Genomic DNA, 20,447 nt, shown 5'->3' on the forward strand with positions numbered 1-20,447 from the left:
AGCGGCAGACTAGAGATCTTGTTCATCTGAGAAGAGTGGTTCAAAGACAACAAGGTTCAACAAACATTAACATCAAGAAAACAGAAAAAGGAATGGGGTGGCTGGTCCTAACTCTGAGCTCTCTATTGAGATCAGAGAAGCAGAGTTAAGCCTACACTGAGTCCTTTTGAAAATCCTATCTGTGCTAATAGATACAAATCGCAACTATGCTTAGCATCTTGTCATTGGCTCACGGTTACAGAAAAAAATCAAAAGCTCAGTCTGAATAAAATTTAATATAGTATGAAAAAGCAAACTTTACACAACTTGTAAACATGTCAATTTAAAAATGTGAAGAACTTATTTTCACCCTCAAAATGTACATATTTACATTATAACTGAGTTCTGCCTATTAAATTACATAACATTAAGAAAATAGGAAACTTGTTTCAGAAGTAAATCTATTTTAGTAGCACTGAGTAGCTATGCTACAATGACAGGGTCTTGTCAGCATTTCCATTATAAGTCTCATTTATAACTCAGCTATATAAACTAAAAATTAGCATAGAGCCATGCTCTATGTAATTTTTCCATCCCTCACAACTGTCAACCTTCATACATTCCAGCCCTCACCCACTACATCTCCCATGATTTGATCATTTTTAAATTACATAAAGCCAACAAAAGTGTACTGATTTTTGAAGGCTTTGCAAAAATGGCTCATTCTGAAATGTTGCAGTTTGTCAGTCTGTGATGTGGACTAGTCTTCCCGGGCATTTACTAAATCATTAATACCCACAGAGAGTGAGGACAAGGGAATTCCCAGCATGTGCTGTATGATTACTTTACCTATGGATTTTTATTAGAGATTTGGATTCCAAATATGCACATGCATAATACTGACAGTTCAAATTCACATCAGGCACTATGCTGATTCCAACTAAGTTGACATTGGCCATGCTGTACATGGTTACAGTTAACACACATTTTCTCTACAGTAGATGTTAAAAGATTTCTTTAAGAATGTGTGACCTTAGCATAAACCCCGCAGTAGGCATAATGCTGAAGTCCAAATTTCCTTGCTTTTATTGCTCTAAATCCAACCTTTACCACTATTTTAAAAGGCTGTTTTATGGTTTAGTAAAGAGGTTCCAGCAAGTCCTTCAGTAGGCACCCAATCCTTAACCGATTTATACTTTCAAAAGGCAAGTGCACCAGCAATTTAAAATTGTCATATGTTCGCCTTTAGCTAGAAGTCATGAAATACAGCACCTAAGCTCTCTAATGTTACAGGAAATGAATATATGAACCCATTTTCATTCTTCTGATTTTTTGCCTCTTCCAGAAACTTTGTGGTATCATCGGGTGAGTGTGCTTTAATATCCCTGTAATTTGGAGAAAATGTTCTGCACATTCCAGAGTGGGTTTTTTTTAAGTTCATATGTCTCAACTCATTGGAGCCATTCTGTTAATGGGACTGCATATCAACGTTCATTTGTTTGGTACTGCTGACCTTGAATTAATGTATCCTTTGGTAGATCCTTCAGATAAAAATCCATCCTTAGCTTTTTACCTGATCTTAGATTTTCTGGGAACCCTGTAGAATTTGTTCTACTGCATTCCTTGATGAGTAGTATACCACTGGATACAAGAACCTAACAAAGTTTTCATTCATTCCTCAGTATACTGCCCAAGCTGATTTTCAAGAGATTGATTGTCTTATACTGTACCTTTTCTGTTACAGATTGACCCCCTCCTAGAAGGCTGTGTTGTCTGAGTAGGTTTTCTCACCACCAGCTGCTGATTGTGTCTTTGTAACACAATTTTCTTCATCAGTCAATTCAACTGTGTTATCATAAACTGCCATAGCCTTTCCCTGCTTGTCTCTGGCCAGCTCATCTTCCGTCTTGCCTTTGCAGCATTTGCAGCACTTGTCGCAGAAGCAGTATCTCCCACAGAAGGAGACTGCAGAAATTATCACATTATCCCATGGCTTCAAGGAGTGCATCCACCTGGGAAGGAAATCCCAGTTTTGGAGCTTTGTAGGCAGTATATTTGGCCGTTTGGACTGCAGAACATTAATCACAATCACCACAATCAAAGCCAGTAGGATGGGACCACAAACACCCAGAAGGACCTGCCAGCCAGCTACCGACAAACCAAACACAGCCAATGGGATCAGGAAGAAGCAGAGGATTAGATAAAAAACAGCAAACCATCTGTACTTGGCTGTTATGTTCCCCAAACTCTTTGCGAGGCGGATTGGTACCCGGGTGAAAGGTATTGGGTACCACAGAATAATCCCGGAAATATTGAAAAAAAAGTGACACAAAGCAATCTGAAAGCAAGCACATTTTGAACAGTTAGAGTGCCTTTAAATACTGTGTCCCAAATATCAACAAACCTATGATCTTCCTCAGAATCTGTGTTCTGTCTTCCCTTGTTCCCCTCTTACTCTATTATCACACTTAGAGTTATTATTAGATTTAGGTTATAAGGTCTTGTCTATGTTCTGGGAAGCACTATGCACACTGTGGGTACTACATAATTATTAATAATGATTAAAAATCAAGATAATGTTTGGAAAATATCCAGACTTCTGTGTGTTTTTGATGAGTCATCAACATAAGACAACTAAGTTGCATCTGACTTGGCCTAAGGGTCTGATTCCTTACTCTCACACTAGCAAAATTCCAAGTGAAATCAGGGAGCCTACAACAAGAGTATGGGGTCAGGTCATTACAAGTGTACAATGGACAGCACATCCACATGCACAATGAGACATAGAGCTGGTCAGAGAAGCTCTGAGAGAACCAGATTCTGTTGGAATATGTGGTTCCATCAGCATCAAAATGCTTAATGAAACTGGGTCCATTTTGCCGGAATATCATTGGGGGGAAGGGGGAAAAGGTTTCAACAAATGTCCCATTTTGACATTTTTGGAACAAAACATTTTGATTTTTTGCTTTGAAACTACTTTTCATATCTAATTTTTTTTAGGTCAATAAAAAATGCAAAAAGTTAAAATCAAAAAGAAACATTTCAAATGACCCAAAATATTATTTTTAATTTCCCGTTGTGGAGAATTTGGAAATTTGGGGTGTTTGCTCCGATTTGGAACAAAGCCAAAACTCAATATCTCGAAATCCTTCACAAAACAGAACTCCCATCCTGCACGCAGCTCTGCTGAGTAGTTCTACCATGCAGCCCTTCACCCCAGCGCTGCATGCTAGGGACAAAGCCAGCCAACTCAAACAACAAGCAATTTCTTTTTCAACTAAAAAAGATACAAGTACAAATCAATGAGAAGGGCACACAAGCCTAATTTTTGAATGTAAAAAATGTGTGGCTTATAAGGAAATAAGGTGCTGCCTTTAGACTCCGGCAGTCTAACAAGTCAATCAGGACACATGCAAAGTCCTCCACTTAGGAAAGAACAATCAGTTGCACAAATACAAAATGGGAAATGACTGCCTAGGAAGGAGTACTGCAGAAAAGGATCTAGGGGTCATAGTGTATCACAAACTAATAATGAGTCAACATGTAACACTGTTGCAAAAAAAAAGCAAACATCATTCTGGGATGTATTAGCAGGAGTATTGTAAGCAAGACATGAGAAGTAATTCTTCTACTTTACTCTGTGCTAATTAGGCCTCAACTGGAGTATTGTGTTCAGTTCTGGGTGCCACATTTCAGGAAAGATGTGGACAAATTGGAGGAAGTCCAGAGAAGAGCAACACAAATGATTCAGGGTCTAGAAAACATGACCTATGAGGGAAGATTGAAAAAATTGGGGATGTCTAGTCTGGAGAAGAAAAGACTGAGAGGGGACATGATAACAGTTTTCAAGTATCTAAAAGGTTGCTATAAGGAGGAGGGAGAAAAATTGTTCCTCTTAACCTCTAAGGGTAAGACAAGAAGCAATGGGCTTAAATTGCAGCAAGGGCGGTTTAGGTTGGACATTAGGAAAAACTTCCTAAAATACAAAGCTTAAAGAAATTCTTGAGTGAACAGTTAGCAGCAGTTTTTGTGGGAGGGTGGCATGAGAGGAGGCAATTTTGTGGTCTGGAGGCGTAGTCTTGATTTTTGAATGATTTGTTCCAGGCTTGTGGCGTGAGCTAGTGCTCATTCATATTCATTAACAAGGGGATGGTGATGATATAGTGGGCAAGGTTTAAAAGTCAGTCACTAGCTAACATTGGTAGAGCCCTGTGCAGATACAAAATTTATATCCCCAGATGTGGATATCCACGGATATAAAGCAGATATCCGCAGAGCTGCAGAGCTCTACCAATGCATCCGATGAAGTGAGCTGTAGCTCACGAAAGCTTATGCTCAAATAAATTTGTTAGTCTCTAAGGTGCCACAAGTACTCCTTTTCTTTTTGCGAATACAGACTAACACGGCTGCTACTCTGAGAGCTCTACCAGGAACCGCAGCGGGAAAAGCAGTAGCATGTCAGGCCGCCGCTCACAGAAGCCAGCGCCCAGCCCCGGCAACTCCTCCAGCATGGCTGTACCACCTCCAGCTTTGCCCATTGGGGTGGGCACCAGGGTCCCCAGCAGCTGTTCCTGGTCATGCTAGTGTGTGCTAGCGGCTTTCACACTTCCAAACAGGAGTCTCTTCCACACAGCAGTCTGCATCTCTATAGATATCCATCCCCAGATATAAATTTGATATGGAATGGATCCAGGACAATTATGCTTAGCTCGGTAAGACACTTAATGAAGTGGAAACTCAGGTGATCTTCAGTGGAATACTTCCAGTCCTTAGAGAAGGCGAGTGAAGGCATGAAAAGATAATGAAGATCAGCTGATGGCTCAAGGATTGGTATTATGAGGAAATTTGGGGATGACTGACCAGTAAGAGGCATTCACAGAAAGAAGACTCTTCTTCACTGATGAAATCCCCTTGAGTCCTGGGATATTAACATTCTGAGATCAAAGCTGGCATGATTGATAAGAAGGGTTTTCAAGGAGAGAAGGTTGGAAGATAATCATTCAATCTCCACGCCTGGTTTCAATACACAGGATGAGGAAAATCAACTAAATGAAGATATAGTCAGGATTAAAGGAATACTAGAAAGTAAGAGCAGGGACAGCGAGGAGAAAGAAAGTACAAATATTGATTGGAGTAGTAGTCAGGTAGGAGATACAGTTAGTTAAAGGACTATACCTAATCCAGCCAGAAAATTGGGTAAGGTCTGAAGAAAACAACTGAGATGCATCTACACAAATGCAATGAGTCTGGGTAATAAAATGGGAGGAATTGGCACTAGTGGTGCAAGAGGTCAAACTGAATATTATAGGGATTACAAAAACATGGTGGAATAGCACTCATCCCTGGAACACAGGTATTGAAAGGTATGTGCTGTTTAGTAGAGAGAGAAATAAAGGTAAATGGAGGGGGGGTAATGTAATAAATGATGATGAATAAATAAATGATGCAGAAAACTGTAAAGGAATAAGTGACAATATGGATAAAACAAACTGGGTCAAAAATCACTTTGGGGAAGGATTATAAAAGAGGTTCTATTGGGATAGTTTTATGGGTCTGCAATAGACTCCTAGTTTCAGACTTGGTTATGGACAGCAATATATTGAATAATGTAAGAGATAAATATTACTAGGAATTGTGTCATAAAGGGAGACTTTCAGTTCCCAGGTATAGATTGGAGAATAAATGCTATTAATATTGGTAGGGCCCACTTATTGATGGATGTGATAGACGACAGTTTTCTTCAATAAATAGACACTGAAATAACATGAGGTGATGCAATTTTAGACTTGGTTTTGGTAAGCAGTGAGGACATCTTTGTAATAGTGTTGGTCATAGAAAATAACCTTGGATGGAGTGATCATGAGTTGATTTGGTTTAAACTAAATGGAAGGACAATCAAAACCAGGTAATCAGCTATGGTTTATGATTTCAAAAAGACAGTAAAGTAAGAAAATCCATTTATTCATGTCTGAATATTGGTGACACCATAGCAGAACTTTTAGAAGCCTTCATCATCCACTGCTGTCTTTGCACATTCAGAAACTGACCTTCCAATGATCTGCCACATACCATGATTCATCTCCTCACTCCTCACTACCACTACTCGTGGTAGTTCCCTACTATGATGACCCTCCACTATTTCTTCCACAACAACTTTTTCAAGGTTATTTCCATCTGTATGCCTAATGTGACCAAAGCACATAAGTGTGCATCTGCCGATTTCCGACATCTGCAATAAACATTTCCAACACAGACATTCGTCAAAGGACAGACTTTGGGAAATTAAGGGAATTAGTTAGAGAAGTCAACTGGACTGAAGAGCTCAAGGACTTAAATGTGGAGAAAGTTTTTGTATTTTTTAAATCAAGTAGACAAAAACTATCTGCAATTTGCATCCCAAGCAAGGGGGAAAAAGCAAGGGAAAGGCTCCAGACATAACTGGATAAAAAACCACCTCAAAAAGCTTATTAGGAGTAAGCAGAGAGCCTACAGGGAATGGAAAAAAGGATTTGTCAGCAAAGAAAACTATATTTCTGAGGTTAGAAAAATGTAGGGTAAAGTGTCAATTGCTAAAAATCAAGTTGAATTTGCTCATCAAGAAAATTAAAATAAATAATAAGAGGGTTTTTTAGTTATGAAAATAAAAGGAAGGATGAGGCTGGGCCACTATGCCGTGTGGAAGGGGCAGGGAGATTAAAAATCTAGGCATGGCCCAAAAACTAAATGAATATGTTGCCTCAGTTTTCAATAAGGATGATAATACAGAACAGGGACATGAAGGCAGTACGACTGATGGAAATGAGCATATGGAATGGAGACTGTCACATTGTAGGTGAAAGAAAAACTTTAAGAGTTTAATGATCTAAAATTAGGGAGACAAGATAATTTCTTTCCCAGAATACTGAAAAAACTGGCACATGAAATTGCTAATCCAGTAGCAAAGATTTTTAATAAATCTATCTATTTGGCAGTAGTATCGTGCGACTGGAGAATAGCTATCATTGTTCCAATATTTAAGAAAAGGAAAATAAGTGATCCAGGAAATTACAGAGGTATTAGTCTGACCTATATGGTATGCAAGGTTTTAGAACAAACTGTGAAGGAAAGAACAATTAAATTCATGGAAAAGGGGATGTAACGCAACATGGGTTTACCAAAAATAAAGTGTGCCAGATTAACCTGATTTATTTCTTTGAGAAGGGAACTGTTTTTTTAGGTAAGGGAAATGCAGCAGATCTAATACACTTGGACATCAGTAAAGCATCTGACATGGTACCACATGGAAAATTATTAGTTAAATTGGAGAGATGAAGATTAGTACAAGAGACTGGCTAAAGGGGAAAAGGCAATGGATTGTGCTGAAAGGTGAAATATCAGATTGCAGAGAGGTTACTAGTGGAGTTCCTCAAGAATTGGTGTTTGGGCCAATATTATTTAATATTTTAATTAATGACTTTGGCACAAAAAGTAGGAGTATGCTAATAAAATTTGCTGTTGATACAAAGGTGGGAGGTATTGGCAATACAGAGGAGGATCTGAATATTATGCAGGAAGACCTTCAAAACTGGAGTGATAGAAGTGGGATGGAATTCAATAGTACAAAGTGCAAGGTAGAGTCCAATAATAAGAATTTCTGTTATAAATTCAGAGCTTATCACTTAGAAGCAACAGAGACTAAGTGTATAGGTTAATCACAGGATAACTATGAGCCACCACCATGTTGTAGCTGTGAAAAAGGCAGGACATTTTTTAGGATGTATTAGGCAAGACATTTCCAGTAGAGACAGAGAAGTATTAATGTCATTGTACAAAGTACTGGTTAAAAACTCAACTGGAATATTGTGTAAAACTCTGGTCACCCATGTTCAAGAAAAATTAATTCAAACTGGAACAGGTGCAGAGAAGAGCTACTAGGATGACTGGGATATGGAGGGTCTATTTTATGAGAGGAGAATGGAAGAGTTTGTCTTGCGTGGCCTAGAAAATGAAGTCTGAGAGGACGTAAACACCAGGGAGGATGAAGAGCTATTCAGTTTGAAGGACAGTGCTGGCACAAGAACATATGGGTATAAACTGGCCACAAGCTGGCCACGAACAAATTAAGACCAGAAATTTAAAGAAGGTTTCTAACCATTAAAAGGGTGAAATTCTGGAACAGCCTCGCAATAGGAGTTATGGGACAAATAAGTTAATTAGTTCTGAGAGATGGATACATTTATGAGTAGGATTGTCTGATGATTTTTTCTCCTTCCTCTGAAGCATCAGAGATGGGACACTGGACAAACGGTGCTTTAAGGTGGCACTGAGCATTCTCTCACTCGGGTGCTTGCTCATGTGCTCAGCCTCTAGCTGATTGCCATATGTGGGGTTGGGAAGGAATTTTCCCCAAGGTCAGAGTGTGGCTTTGGGCGGGTTTCACCTTCCTTTGCAGCATGGAGTGCAGTTAACTTGCTGGGATCATCTCGATATGTTTCACTCAATCAATTCCCTACTATGGCAAAGGCTTCCAGCATTGGTACACCTCAGTCTCCCCCCTTCTCTGCCTGAGCCAGATAATAATTTAGTCTCTTGTGGGCTACAGAATTTTCATCTCATTTTGATTGTTGGGTTTAGCGAAGGGGTGTTGGGTGATATTGGTGGCCTGTGATATACAGAAAGTCACACGAGGGCCAGGTCTACTCTAAAAAGTTAAGTCAGCCCAGTTGTGTCACTCAGGAGTGTGAAAAAGCCACACATAAATCAGCCTAACCGCCCCCTGTGGACAACCCTGTTAGATTGACAGAATAATTCTTCTGTTAACCAAATTAACTCCCCTCAGGGAGGTAGATTAACTACAGCAATGGGAGAAACCCTCCCATTGCCACAGCAAGTGTCTATGCTGCAGTGCTACAGCTGCTGTAGCAGTTTAAGAGTGACATAGCCTAGATGATCTGGTGGTTCCTTCTGGCCTTAACCCTACGACCTGCTTTCTAAAGCCTCAAGAAGGGGCTTGGGCAAAATAAGCCCAGTGTCTGCTGACCAAATCTGTAGATCCCTGCCCTTATCTTATTTCCCTTATGTAATTGTTATTTGATTAAAACTAACACTTAAACTAGGGCTGTAGATTAATCACAGTTAATTCACACAATTAACTAAAAAAAAATTAATTGCGATTAATTACAGTTTTAATTGCACTGTTAAACAATAGAATACCAATTGAAATTTATTAAATATTTTGGATGTTTTTCTACATTTTCATATAGTATTCTGTGTTGTAATTGAAATCAAAGTGTATATTGTTTATTACAAGTATTTGCACTATAAAAATGATAAAAGAAATAGTATTTTTCAATTCAACTCATACAAGTACTGTAGTGCAATCTCTTTGTCGTGAAAGTGCAACTTACAAATGTAGATTTTTTTTGTTACATAACTTCACTCAAAAACAAAAAAATGTAAAACTTCAGAGCCTACAAATCCACTCAGTCCTACTTCTTGTTCACCCTATCACTCAGACAAACAAGTTTGTGTATATTTGCAAAAGATAATGCTGTCCACTTCTTGTTTACAAGGTCACCTGAAAGTGAGAACAGACATTTTCATGGCACTGTTGTAGCCAGTGTCAAAAGATATTTACATGCCAGATATGCTAAACATTCATATGTCCCTTCATTTTTTGGCCACCTTTCCAGAGGACATGCTTCCATGCTGATGACGGTCGTTAAAAAAATAATGCATTAATTAAATTTGTGACTGAACTCCATGGGGGAAAATTGTATGTCCCCTGTTCTATTTTACCTGCATTCTGCCACATATTTCGTGTTATAGCAGTCTCCAATGATCACCCAACAAATGTTGTTCATTTTAAGAACACTTTCACAGCAGATTTGACAAAATGCAAAGATAGCTATAGCACTCGACCAAAGGTTTAAGAATCTGAAATGCCTTCCAAAATCTGAGCAGGACGAAGTGTGGATCATGCTTTCAGAAGTCTTAAAAGAGCACCACTATGATGCAGAAACTACAGAACCCGAATCACCAAAAAGAAAATCAACCTTCTGCTGGTGGCATCTGACTTAGATAATGAAAATGAACATGCGTCGCTCCATACTGCTTTGGATTGTTATCGAGCAGAAACGGTCATCAGCATGGATACATGTCCCCTGGAATGGTGGTTGAAGCATGAAGAGACATATGAATCTTTAGCGCATATGGCACGTAAATATCTTGCGAAGCTGGCTACCACAGTGCCATGAGAACGCTTATTCTCACTTTCAAGTGACATTATAAACAAGAAGTGGGCAGCATTATCTTCTGAAAATATAAACAAACTTGTCTGAGCGATTGGCTGAACAAGAAGTAGGACTGAGTGGATTTGCAGGCTCTAACACTTTACATTGTTTTATTTTTGAATGCAGTTTTTTTATACATAATTCTACATTTGTAAGTTCAACTTTCATAATAAAGAGATTGTCTTACAGTACTTGTATTAGGTGAATTGAAAAATACTATTTCTTTTGTTTTTTTTACAGTGCAAATACTTGTAATTAATAATACATATAAAGTGAGCGCTGTATACTTTGTATTCTGTGTTGTAATTGAAATCAATATATTTGAAAGTGTAGGAAACTTCCAAAAATATTTAAATAAATGGTATTCTATTATTGTTTACCAGTGCGATTAATCGTGCGATTAATTTTTTTAATTGCACAATTAATTGCGATTAATTTTTTAATCACTTGACAGCTGTAATTCAAACACATGGTTTTGTTTTTTAAAGGATGTCATAAAATGATTAATTAACATGAGATCAACTTAACTGGACTTAGCCCAACTTGAGATTGCTGCTGCTTAATCTTGTGTGGAGGTAATAAAATGACTACTGTTGTTATTTCCCTGTTTTATATGTATATCAATAACCCAATCAGTTTATTAGAGTTATTGAAATGCATTGATACTGGTTATAGAGTATAACCTTGATGTAGAAAGGTAAATTCAGACATCACCATATATACCTGGAAAGTCATTTACCATTTTAAAATATAGGTTCCCAAACCTAGGCTCCTAAAATCAGCTGTGTGCTTTTCACAAGGGCTGAGCCAACAACGAAGTCAATGGGAGCTATGTAGAGTTCTGCATTTTTGAAAATAGACCATCAGTGTAGATGTCTACATTCTGACTTCAGGAACCTGACTTCAGACTTTCATTTCTAAAAATCTATAAACAGAATCAAGACAATCTCAGGGAAGCCATTATATAACAGAATTCTGTGAACATTTAATGTACCTTTTTGTTCTGGCCTCATTATGAGAGACTGATGAGTGACCCTTAATAACCTGAAGAGCTCAGGTTTGAAAGCAATAGTCTGGTACTAGTATGGGATATTTGTACACCAGCATCATTAGAGCTAAATCCTCCTTATGCCTTAATCCTCCTTATTCTGGCTTCACTGACTTCAATCTGTAAGTAATAATAAGCATGATTTATACAGACCTGTAATGAATATCTTAATGTACTGCCTGGACTTGCTAAAGCAGCAAGTATAGCAGTCGTGGTCGTACCAATGTTAGACCCCAACGTAAGGGGGTAAGCACGCTCGATGCTTACAACACCAATACCTAGAAGAAGAAGAAAATAGGACTGAATATTTTGGACTTAAAAATATAAAATATGAGGCTTTAGAAATAAAAGACCAAAGAACTTACCAACAAGTGGCGTAATAGCAGATGTGAAAACAGAACTGCTTTGAACAATGAACGTCATACCAGCTCCAACAACCATTGCCAAGTATCCAGTTACCCAAGAAAAAGGATATGGGAAATCTGAAAAATAAAAAAGGGAGGGCATGACTTTTAGATTCACAAAATATTTGATGCTATATGTATTACAGATGTGAAAATATTATTATTATTTATTATATGTTAAAGCTATTTGGGGAAAGGACCATTTTTTGTTCTATGTTAGTACAGCACCTGGGACAGTAAGGCCCTGATCTTTGACTAGGGCTCCTAGGTGCTATCACAGTGCATATAATAATAAAAGCATTTCAATGGAGATCAACACAACATATAGGTGCCTTTCAAGTTATAAATTGAAACAACAAGGCCTAAGGTTTCCAAATTTCAGTTGCCTCAATTTTGGCAGCTTTTCAAAAAGCACTGAGAACCCATCCTGTGAAAAATCAGGTCTCTTTAATGTGTCTCAAGTTGGGCACCCAAAAATCACTAATAACTTTTGAAAATATAGGCCTAAAGACCCTAATTAGAGAGATGATGTACTATGTTTCCCTGAAGCCTGCAGCTTTGCCAGTCAACTAAGAAATCAGGACTTAATCAGTTGTGAAGAAGTGAAATAAGAAACCCAGGAAACTGACCAGTTCCAAATTAGATGTAAACATGGGAATTGACTAATTTTTTTCCTGAGCTACTGGTTCCTTGTGTCCCAGAGGAAGGAAGGGCAAACAGCAAGTCTTGTTTGTTTAACCTTCTCCCCAAGCAGAGCACCATCTCTTCTTCCTCAGTCAGACCTCTTTCAGGGCTGTGTCCCACTGCTAGTGAGGCCCACCCTGCTCCTCAATCTAGAGAGCAAAAGAGGATGGTGGCAAAAGCTGTACCTGGGCGAATGTCCTAGTGCAAAGTGACTCCGTGCTAGAAACGCAGCTGGCTTTTTAATGAGACAGGTGGTCATAGGGATTGAAGCTGGCTGCTCAGTCAGGAGAGAAGGTGGTTCTTTTGGCTGTCATATCTCTCTTAAGAAAGGGTAAGAGGGGTGTAGAAGGGCAAGGGAAGGAATGGTAGGAACTGGGGAGGGAAGGGAAAGCACCAAAAAAATTGTCCCTTTTTTCAACTAGCTCTAGCAGTAACATGAGGTGCAGGCCCCATGCCAGAGCAAGCAGTCAGCACTTCAGTGGTATTTACTGAGGATATATATCTACTAACCCCTAGGATTCTACAGCTAATGATTATACAGTACATCAAAAACAGAGTCTGGACTTTGGTTTCTACAGCTTAATCAGCCACACTTCACAAGTGAAACATTCACTCACCAATTTATAAAAAGAAACAAAAAGAAACACACTGACAAGATGAAATATTATTCTAGAATTTCAGCTTCATGTTGCTTTACTCATGCCGTCACTTTGGATCGGCCAGTGCAAAGCGTCAGTACAGATGCTTATTGCCACAGTTATTCATAGTTACACAGAAACAACACACAGTTACCGGTATTGAGCATCTTCTTGATAACTGAGGCCACTTGTCCTTTAAGCACAGAATTCAGTAACTTAACTATCAGCACCAAACAGATGCACAAAATTATCAAAGACCCTGCAAGCAGGATGAGACCAACAGCGAGATCAGCAAGATTTGTTCCTGCAAAGAGATTCTGGCCTAAAAAGGAAAAAGAAAGTCAAAGTCAGACTAGCCAGAACTTTATTTCTGTCACTAGGCCATACTGCTTTTCTTCCATAAATAGGCGTGATGGCATCAATGTCAAAGGTAGCAAAGGTTTCAGAGTAGCAGCCATGTTAGTCTGTATTCGCAAAAAAGAAAAGGAGTACTTGTGGCACCTTAACAAATTTATTTGAGCATAAGCTTTCGTGAGCTATAGCTCAAAGGTAGCAAAAAATTCTTACCTCACTGGCTGCCCAGTATGGGTGTTTTAGGGGTGGAGGGGTGTGGATCTTCTATGCACAGAGCTATAAGATATATAGCATCCCCACACAAAGGGGCAGACAGAGACAGAAACATACCCATGCATGGGTAGTGTATCTCCAGGCAATGTTGCGCAAGGGAGCGGTATGCAAAGGCAGGAGCAAATCTTAGTGTGTTCTCCATGGCAGGATGAGTGTGTCACCCCACTCTGCCAACTGGTACTCATATGCCAATGAAGATGATCAATCAAAATATCCAAGAAATCAGTCTTGTAAAATAACCATAGGACCCTGTCACTGGACTAGTAAGGGGTGACATGACATGGAAGACCTTCCATGCTGATTTTAGGGCTCCTAGCAAGAGAACTATGTAGGATCTGAATGATGTGATGCTACCAAAAAGAAATTGGTCAATAACTCCAGAGGAGCTGGTCTGAATGTATGCAGCAGTCAAACTTCATTTTGCTTGTATCCCTTTATAATGATTTGTTGTTCACTTCACACAAAGTAAGTGTATCTAAAACCCATAACTTACAAGTAAATGGTATTTCTACTTACATTTTTTAATATTTTCTGTAAGAGAAACATTTTTGATGGTCCATGTCAAGTTTCTGTCAGTCCAGCAAAGGTCAGGGGATGTACAGTTTTCTGAGGCTGGAATGGTGACATTCTGCATAGTCTAGATATTGCCATGCAAAACAGACAATTTAATCAACTACATTTTTTGCATTAAAAACTAACATGAATGGGTTTTCAAGAACTGTAACAAAGCATTCCTATAATAAATGAAGAGCGGTGAACAGGGCTAAGCTCAGTCTATAAGTAATGGCATCCCACCAAGGAAGAGGCAGATTTGCTTGTATTTTGAAAAAAGGCTGAGACTTTATTCAAGTTAATTAAAGTAATATGGTGGGTGGGAGGGCTGTGGAATTCCTTGACAATCCCTATCCATCTCACTGTTTCCTTGAATCAAAGAAACTTATCTCCCCTGAAGTCCTTAATTGAAATTAGTGGAGGCAGTGCTGCCTAGTGGGTAGAGCATTTGACTAGGACTCAGGACACCTGGTTCTACTGCCAGCTCTTCTTGCTGGGTGACCTTGGGCAAGTCACTGCACCTCTCTATGACTCAGTTTCCTCATCTGCAGAATGGAGACCATGACGTCCTTTATAAAGCACTTTGATACTAGTGACAACAAGTTCTATAGAAGAGCTAATTACTATTAGTGGGGGACCTGTACTGGACCCTTTACCTGTTCACCAACCACAACCACACCTGTGAGGAGGGAAGTGACCAGTCCAGACTCTCTGTGCTGGCTGTGATTTGCCAAGCCAGTCATGTTCTGCTATTTCAAAGCAGTTGCCTCGAGTAGATCAGACTCAGCTCTACCCAGGAAAGAATTTTCTGTAGTATCTGGCTGGTGAATCTTGCCCATATGCTCAGGGTTTAGCTGATTGCCATATTTGGGGTCGGGAAGGAATTTTCCTCCAGGGCAGATTGGAGAGGCCCTGGAGGTTTTTCGCCTTCCTCTGTAGCATGGGGCATGGGTGACTGGAGGGAGGCTTCTCTGCTCCTTGAAGTCTTTGAACCATGATTTAAGGACTTCAATAGCTCAGACATGGGTGAGGTTTTTCATAGGAGTGGGTGGGTGAGATTCTGTGGCCTGCGCTGTGCAGAAGGTCAGACTAGATGATCAGAATGGTCCCTTCTGACCTTAGTATCTATGAATCTATGAATCTCTAGTGGATGCAAACAGGATTCTTCATTCAGGGTGGCAGAGACACACTGACCCTGACTCTTCAGTTCACAGAGAAACAGGGTTATATAATATAAGGTCTGCACATCCTAGACAGATTAAGAATGCATGGAATGGATTGTTTGCTGAACTGTACAGTCCAAGAAAGTGGTTACCAGCCAGTTAGACTTTGAAGTCTGACTCTCTGAGCCATTGACATTGTGACTGTCACTAGTCCACAGACAAGTTTTTCCTTTTCTGTTATCTCTCACTTTGTTGTCCTTACAGCCAGTGACAAGTTGTCTGTGTCTACGCTTGTAAGGGGCTTATTAAAACAATTTTCTAACATTGTGTGTTTAAATGCACCAATTTAACAATATTTTTGAATGACAACGCAGTAGGGGTTCTACACATCTCTTCTCCTTTCCTTCATATGAATTTTTATTCATCAGAGACACTGGACTAAGCATACATTTTAATAAACACAAGAGAGCTAATTGTCTAGGATTCAGAGTAGTCTCTGAAACCAAGGGTTATTGTAAATAAAGCATGAAATCCTACAATGTTTAATGAATCTCCTGCAAATTCAGCAGCAATTACTGCCCATTTATTGCCAAATGTTACTTACTGTATTATTACAACATTACCACTTTCAGCAGAGCTTCTGAAATAGCCACTAGCAGCAAAGCCAACCACTTAGTATTAGCGCCAAGCAATATGCTATTGTTGTAGGACTTGATTCTAATATTCTTACTTTCATTGAGTAGAACCTTATTCCCCAACCCATCCCACTGGTTTCAATGAGATTACTCAAGGAGTAATCAGAATCTAGCCTTTAGAATATACGTTTAAAGAGATGTGCATGGTCACATTTTTAATGGACCAGAACCTACTCCTCTTACTCATGCTGACAGTAGTTTACTCTGAAAATAGTCTCACTGAAATCTAGTAAGGTAGTTTTCAAAGGAAGTAAGGGTGACATAATCTAGCCCATTATAAACTGATATTGGGCTGTATTCTATTAAATAAATGGTACTTGAGTGCAAAAAATCAAAGGCGAAATATGACTTACAGGTTTTTACAGGGTCACAGGAGGGACTACAGAGAATCTAACATGACTCCTATCTTAAGAACTATTTTTAGTGCATTTTATACTCATGAAAGATGGTAGATTGAAAGTCTTTCTGAGTAACATTTTGTATTTGTTGACAGAAAAGGTACTATATGGGCAGGGGCAGTGCAAGCTTCCCACACTGCCTGCTAATATACCTCAACCCTGACCTGGAGTTATCAAATTTGTTCCCATAGCTATTCAATATTTGGCCTCTCTGCTGAGACTACTTGTTTAGTTATTTTTAAATTTAACTATTTCCTTGAGTGGCAGTTCTAGAACAACAAATGTATACATGCACATAAAATTGTATGTATTTGATTATATCCCTCTTCCCAGACGCTCCATATATTCACTTATCTTCTTAGGCTGGGATTTTCAAAGACGTGTTTGAGAGTTGGGTGGCCAAATCTCATTGAATAATAATGGAAGGTGAGTGCCTAACTGCATTAGGCTCATCTGAAAATTCCAGCACTAGATTTTAAATTCTTCAGAGCAGGAATTGTATCTTTTTATGCATTTGGGGCCGCAGACTTGGAGACTTTGGACGTAACTGTAATACATATGAGAAATGATAACATTCTCATTAAGAGCACCAAGGGATCTTTAACAAACCAGTTTTTATTTAGATGAAGCACTGAACAAGATCCAAATCCTGCAGTCGTTAATCTATCAAAATGTATATTGAAGTTAACTTCTGAAAGAAATACCTTTAATTGGGAGTTTTGCCTAAATTATGAATTCAGTTTAAGCTCCAAGTCAGGTTGGTCACAAAGCAGTTTTCCAAGAATACTAAAATAGGCAACTGCCAAAAGACTGGACTAATGCACATCAGAATAAACTAGTTCTGTTTTGGTTTGTCAGATCAACTCACTGGAATGCTGCCATACTGCAGTGGTCTCCTGCTTGAATATTTGGCTTTGCTGTTTATATCTTCACCTTAGCATTTATAGTCACAGTCAGAGACTACTGTCAGGGGCACTTTTCTGTTCTGCTGAAATTCATGCTTCATTGCAGATGACTTTCACCTCTTTTTGTTAATTATTTTTATTGTATCATAGGGACCCATGGTGCTTGGCATTGAACAAACACATAGTAAAAGACAGACCATGCCCTGAAGAACTTACAATATAAATGGACAAGACAGGAAAATGGCAGGGGGAGGTGGTATTATTATCACTGAGTTGCAGATATTTTCCACATGCAGGAATATTTTCTGCAGCAGCACCAGAAATTTAAAATAATAGTGGATTTAGGAGATTTTTCTTTTTCTTTTTGATTCAAGACAAATCACAAATGACAAATCAAAAGGTGTACAGAATTGTTCAATGTCAGCCACAGTAGGTCAAATTCATACTTGGTACAACTCCTTTGACTTCAGTAGAGGTACAAGAGTGTTATACTTTGTTCATTTATTTTATGCAACAAATAAAACTAATCGCAAAATAATCTCACTAACTGCATATATTAGAATACCTTGCCTAACTATTGTAAATAACATTAGTAGTAATAGAAAAATATCTTTTTGTGCTGTGGATGTATTTATAATACTGTCAAACTATTTCCTTCTATATGAAGGAGTGATAGTTAAGTGGCAATATCTTTCCTTAAGAGCACAAAAGCCGGTTTAAACACAATACTCACCACATTTGTTTTAGTTTTGCACCAAGTCTTTACCAGGGATTTGTTTTTTGCTCCTTCCTCATTTGTAGCAATTGCATTTATTACTGATTTATCAAGCTAAAAGAGAAGAAACAAATAGAACCCAGTCATTCCACTCTGTATTTGGATCTGCAAATTAGAGCCAAGCCTGCTCATCTAACTCCTCCAAGTAGTCCCACTGAAATCAATAACATGAGTAAAGCAAACATGATCTTGGAAAGTATCAGAGGGGTAGCCGTGTTTGCTGCTTTTACAGATCCAGACTGAGTCCTGTGGCACCCTATAGACTAACAAACGTAATGGAGCATAAGCTTTCGTATTCACCCACAAAAGCTTATGCTCCAATACGTCTGTTAGTCTATAAGGTGCCACAGGACTCTTTGCTGCTTTTACATGATCTTGGAAGTGGCCTGATCTCCTGCCCAACAAGAAATTTAAACAGGGGTTTAACTCCTGGAAAAATAATCTTCCTTTCTTGTTTTTATATATCTATAAAAAAATGAAACATACATCCTTTTCCCCATGTACTAGACCAAATCAGCCATCACCTATCCCTTATTTAAACAAACACACATAGTTGATTTCATATAAAATCAACTTCTCCATGTATCAGTTTCCCTGTTCACTCTATTTTTCACCAATCACCTAACTCCCAACCAACCCTCCCACAAGCACCTGGCTGGAGTGTCAGCATTAAATTGACAATTTTTTTTGAAATATTTGAAACATGCATCTAATACATAAGATTTCAGGAAATGTGAAACAATAAAATAAAATAAAATAAAATAAAATAAAATAAAATGAACTTTTCTGTCATGAGTACAGTAATACTAACAGGCAGCCCAACAGCCTGAGAGCAGTTTGATTAATTGAAGATGAATCAAGCAAGTGGCCTCATTAAAGTGAGAGCTTACCTGGATGATAAGCTTTGTAAAAGGATCTGTGATGACTTTTAGCAGCTCAGGGGCATTTTCGCCACTCTCAAGATGAAAGGATTCAACTATAAGATTAGTAAGACGATAAAGATAACCAGATACTGCTTCAAGGGGCAACAACACAAACACTGAGAGCCAGTTAAAGAAATCATGGACTGTAGCTCCAGCAAAGGCCCTGCAAAAAGAGATTCAAAAAGATGATTTGCTGTTTGAATAACATGTATAACATAGATAAATGATGTATCATATGGGTTAGAAAGGAGCCTGCACTGAGGCAGGAATGATTTCATTTTTAGGGCCACAACCTGCCATCCTGTCTCTCAGTGCACAGAATCTTACATGCAATTGGCAAAACAGGCCCTGAGGGATTAAAACATCAAACAAGAACAGACATATGAAGCAATTCTCCCTGAAAGAGGGGTGTCACGTCTTGCCTTAACTATTTCCAGTGAAAGCCACCGCATAATCTCTATTAGCTTGTTCCATCACCCAACTGTAGTTATACTGTTCTCCCCTAATATTTAGCCTGACTTTTTCCTGCTGTAACTAAAACCTTTTTTTTCCTGTCCTTACCGACTAGCGTGAAATTATTTATCCCTATCCTCTTTATAGCAATCCTGTATATATTTACAAACAATTACTGTAGATCTTCCTTCCAGCTTTCTTTTCTGCAGACTGAACATTCACAGTTGTTTCCTCATAGGTCTTCTTTTCCAAGTCTTTAATCACTTATTAATCTCCTTTTAATTCTCTCCAATTTGTCTATATATGTTTTAAAATATAGTTCCTAAAACTAAAAACTTAATGTTGTGAGCCAAGGAAACACATTTTCTAAATGTTAATCTGTTGGATACCTTAGGTTTGCAATATTGCTTGAGGGTAGAATATTAGTGGAAGTTGGAACATTAGAATTGGACAATGGAAATGACAATGCAGTCACATAGTCAGTATTATTTTTGACTGCTACCGGGCACTTGTCATATTTTATTCTTTCTTTGAAATATGAATATATTGATGCATTTCAACCACCACAAGAGTGATGCAAACAGTACAGGTTAACAACAGATAGATATGATTATTAATAATTATATTACGAAGCAACTTTTTCATTTTACTTTAGTAATTAAAGTTTCTCCCTTCTATACATTATTTAGCTCTAACAAATTATTTGGTAGGTCATGTGTATGTCATTGACAAAGACTGGTAAGATTCAGGTTTCAGAGTAGCAACCGTGTTGGTCTGTATTCGCAAAAAAGAAAAGGAGTACTTGTGGCACCTTAGAGACTAACAAATTTATTTGAGCATAAGCATCAAATGCATCCAATGAAGTGAGCTGTAGCTCACAGAAGCTTATGCTCAAATAAATTTGTTAGTCTCTAAGGTGCCACAAGTACTCC

The 20,447-nt window shown here is 38.5% G+C and overlaps 1 protein-coding gene across 2 annotated transcripts in view; it reads right to left on the reverse strand.

Annotated features, from left to right (window-relative positions):
- Positions 1–1,423: 1,423 nt before the first annotated feature.
- SLC34A2 (solute carrier family 34 member 2) overlaps positions 1,424–20,447 on the reverse strand; it is a 46,915-nt gene continuing 27,891 nt past the window's right edge. For both annotated transcript variants that reach the window (XM_038399940.2, XM_043514056.1), the window contains 7 exons: positions 19,030–19,225; positions 18,098–18,193; positions 14,168–14,288; positions 13,179–13,346; positions 11,664–11,780; positions 11,452–11,576; positions 1,424–2,317 (listed from right to left, as the gene is read on the reverse strand). In XM_038399940.2, the coding sequence (XP_038255868.1) occupies positions 1,736–2,317; positions 11,452–11,576; positions 11,664–11,780; positions 13,179–13,346; positions 14,168–14,288; positions 18,098–18,193; positions 19,030–19,225 (1,405 nt within the window). In that variant the 3' untranslated portion in view covers positions 1,424–1,735. The remainder of the gene's footprint in view (positions 2,318–11,451; positions 11,577–11,663; positions 11,781–13,178; positions 13,347–14,167; positions 14,289–18,097; positions 18,194–19,029; positions 19,226–20,447) is intronic.

The sequence above is a fragment of the Dermochelys coriacea genome, chromosome 4, assembly GCF_009764565.3.
Source record: "Dermochelys coriacea isolate rDerCor1 chromosome 4, rDerCor1.pri.v4, whole genome shotgun sequence".
NCBI lineage: Eukaryota > Metazoa > Chordata > Testudines > Dermochelyidae > Dermochelys > Dermochelys coriacea.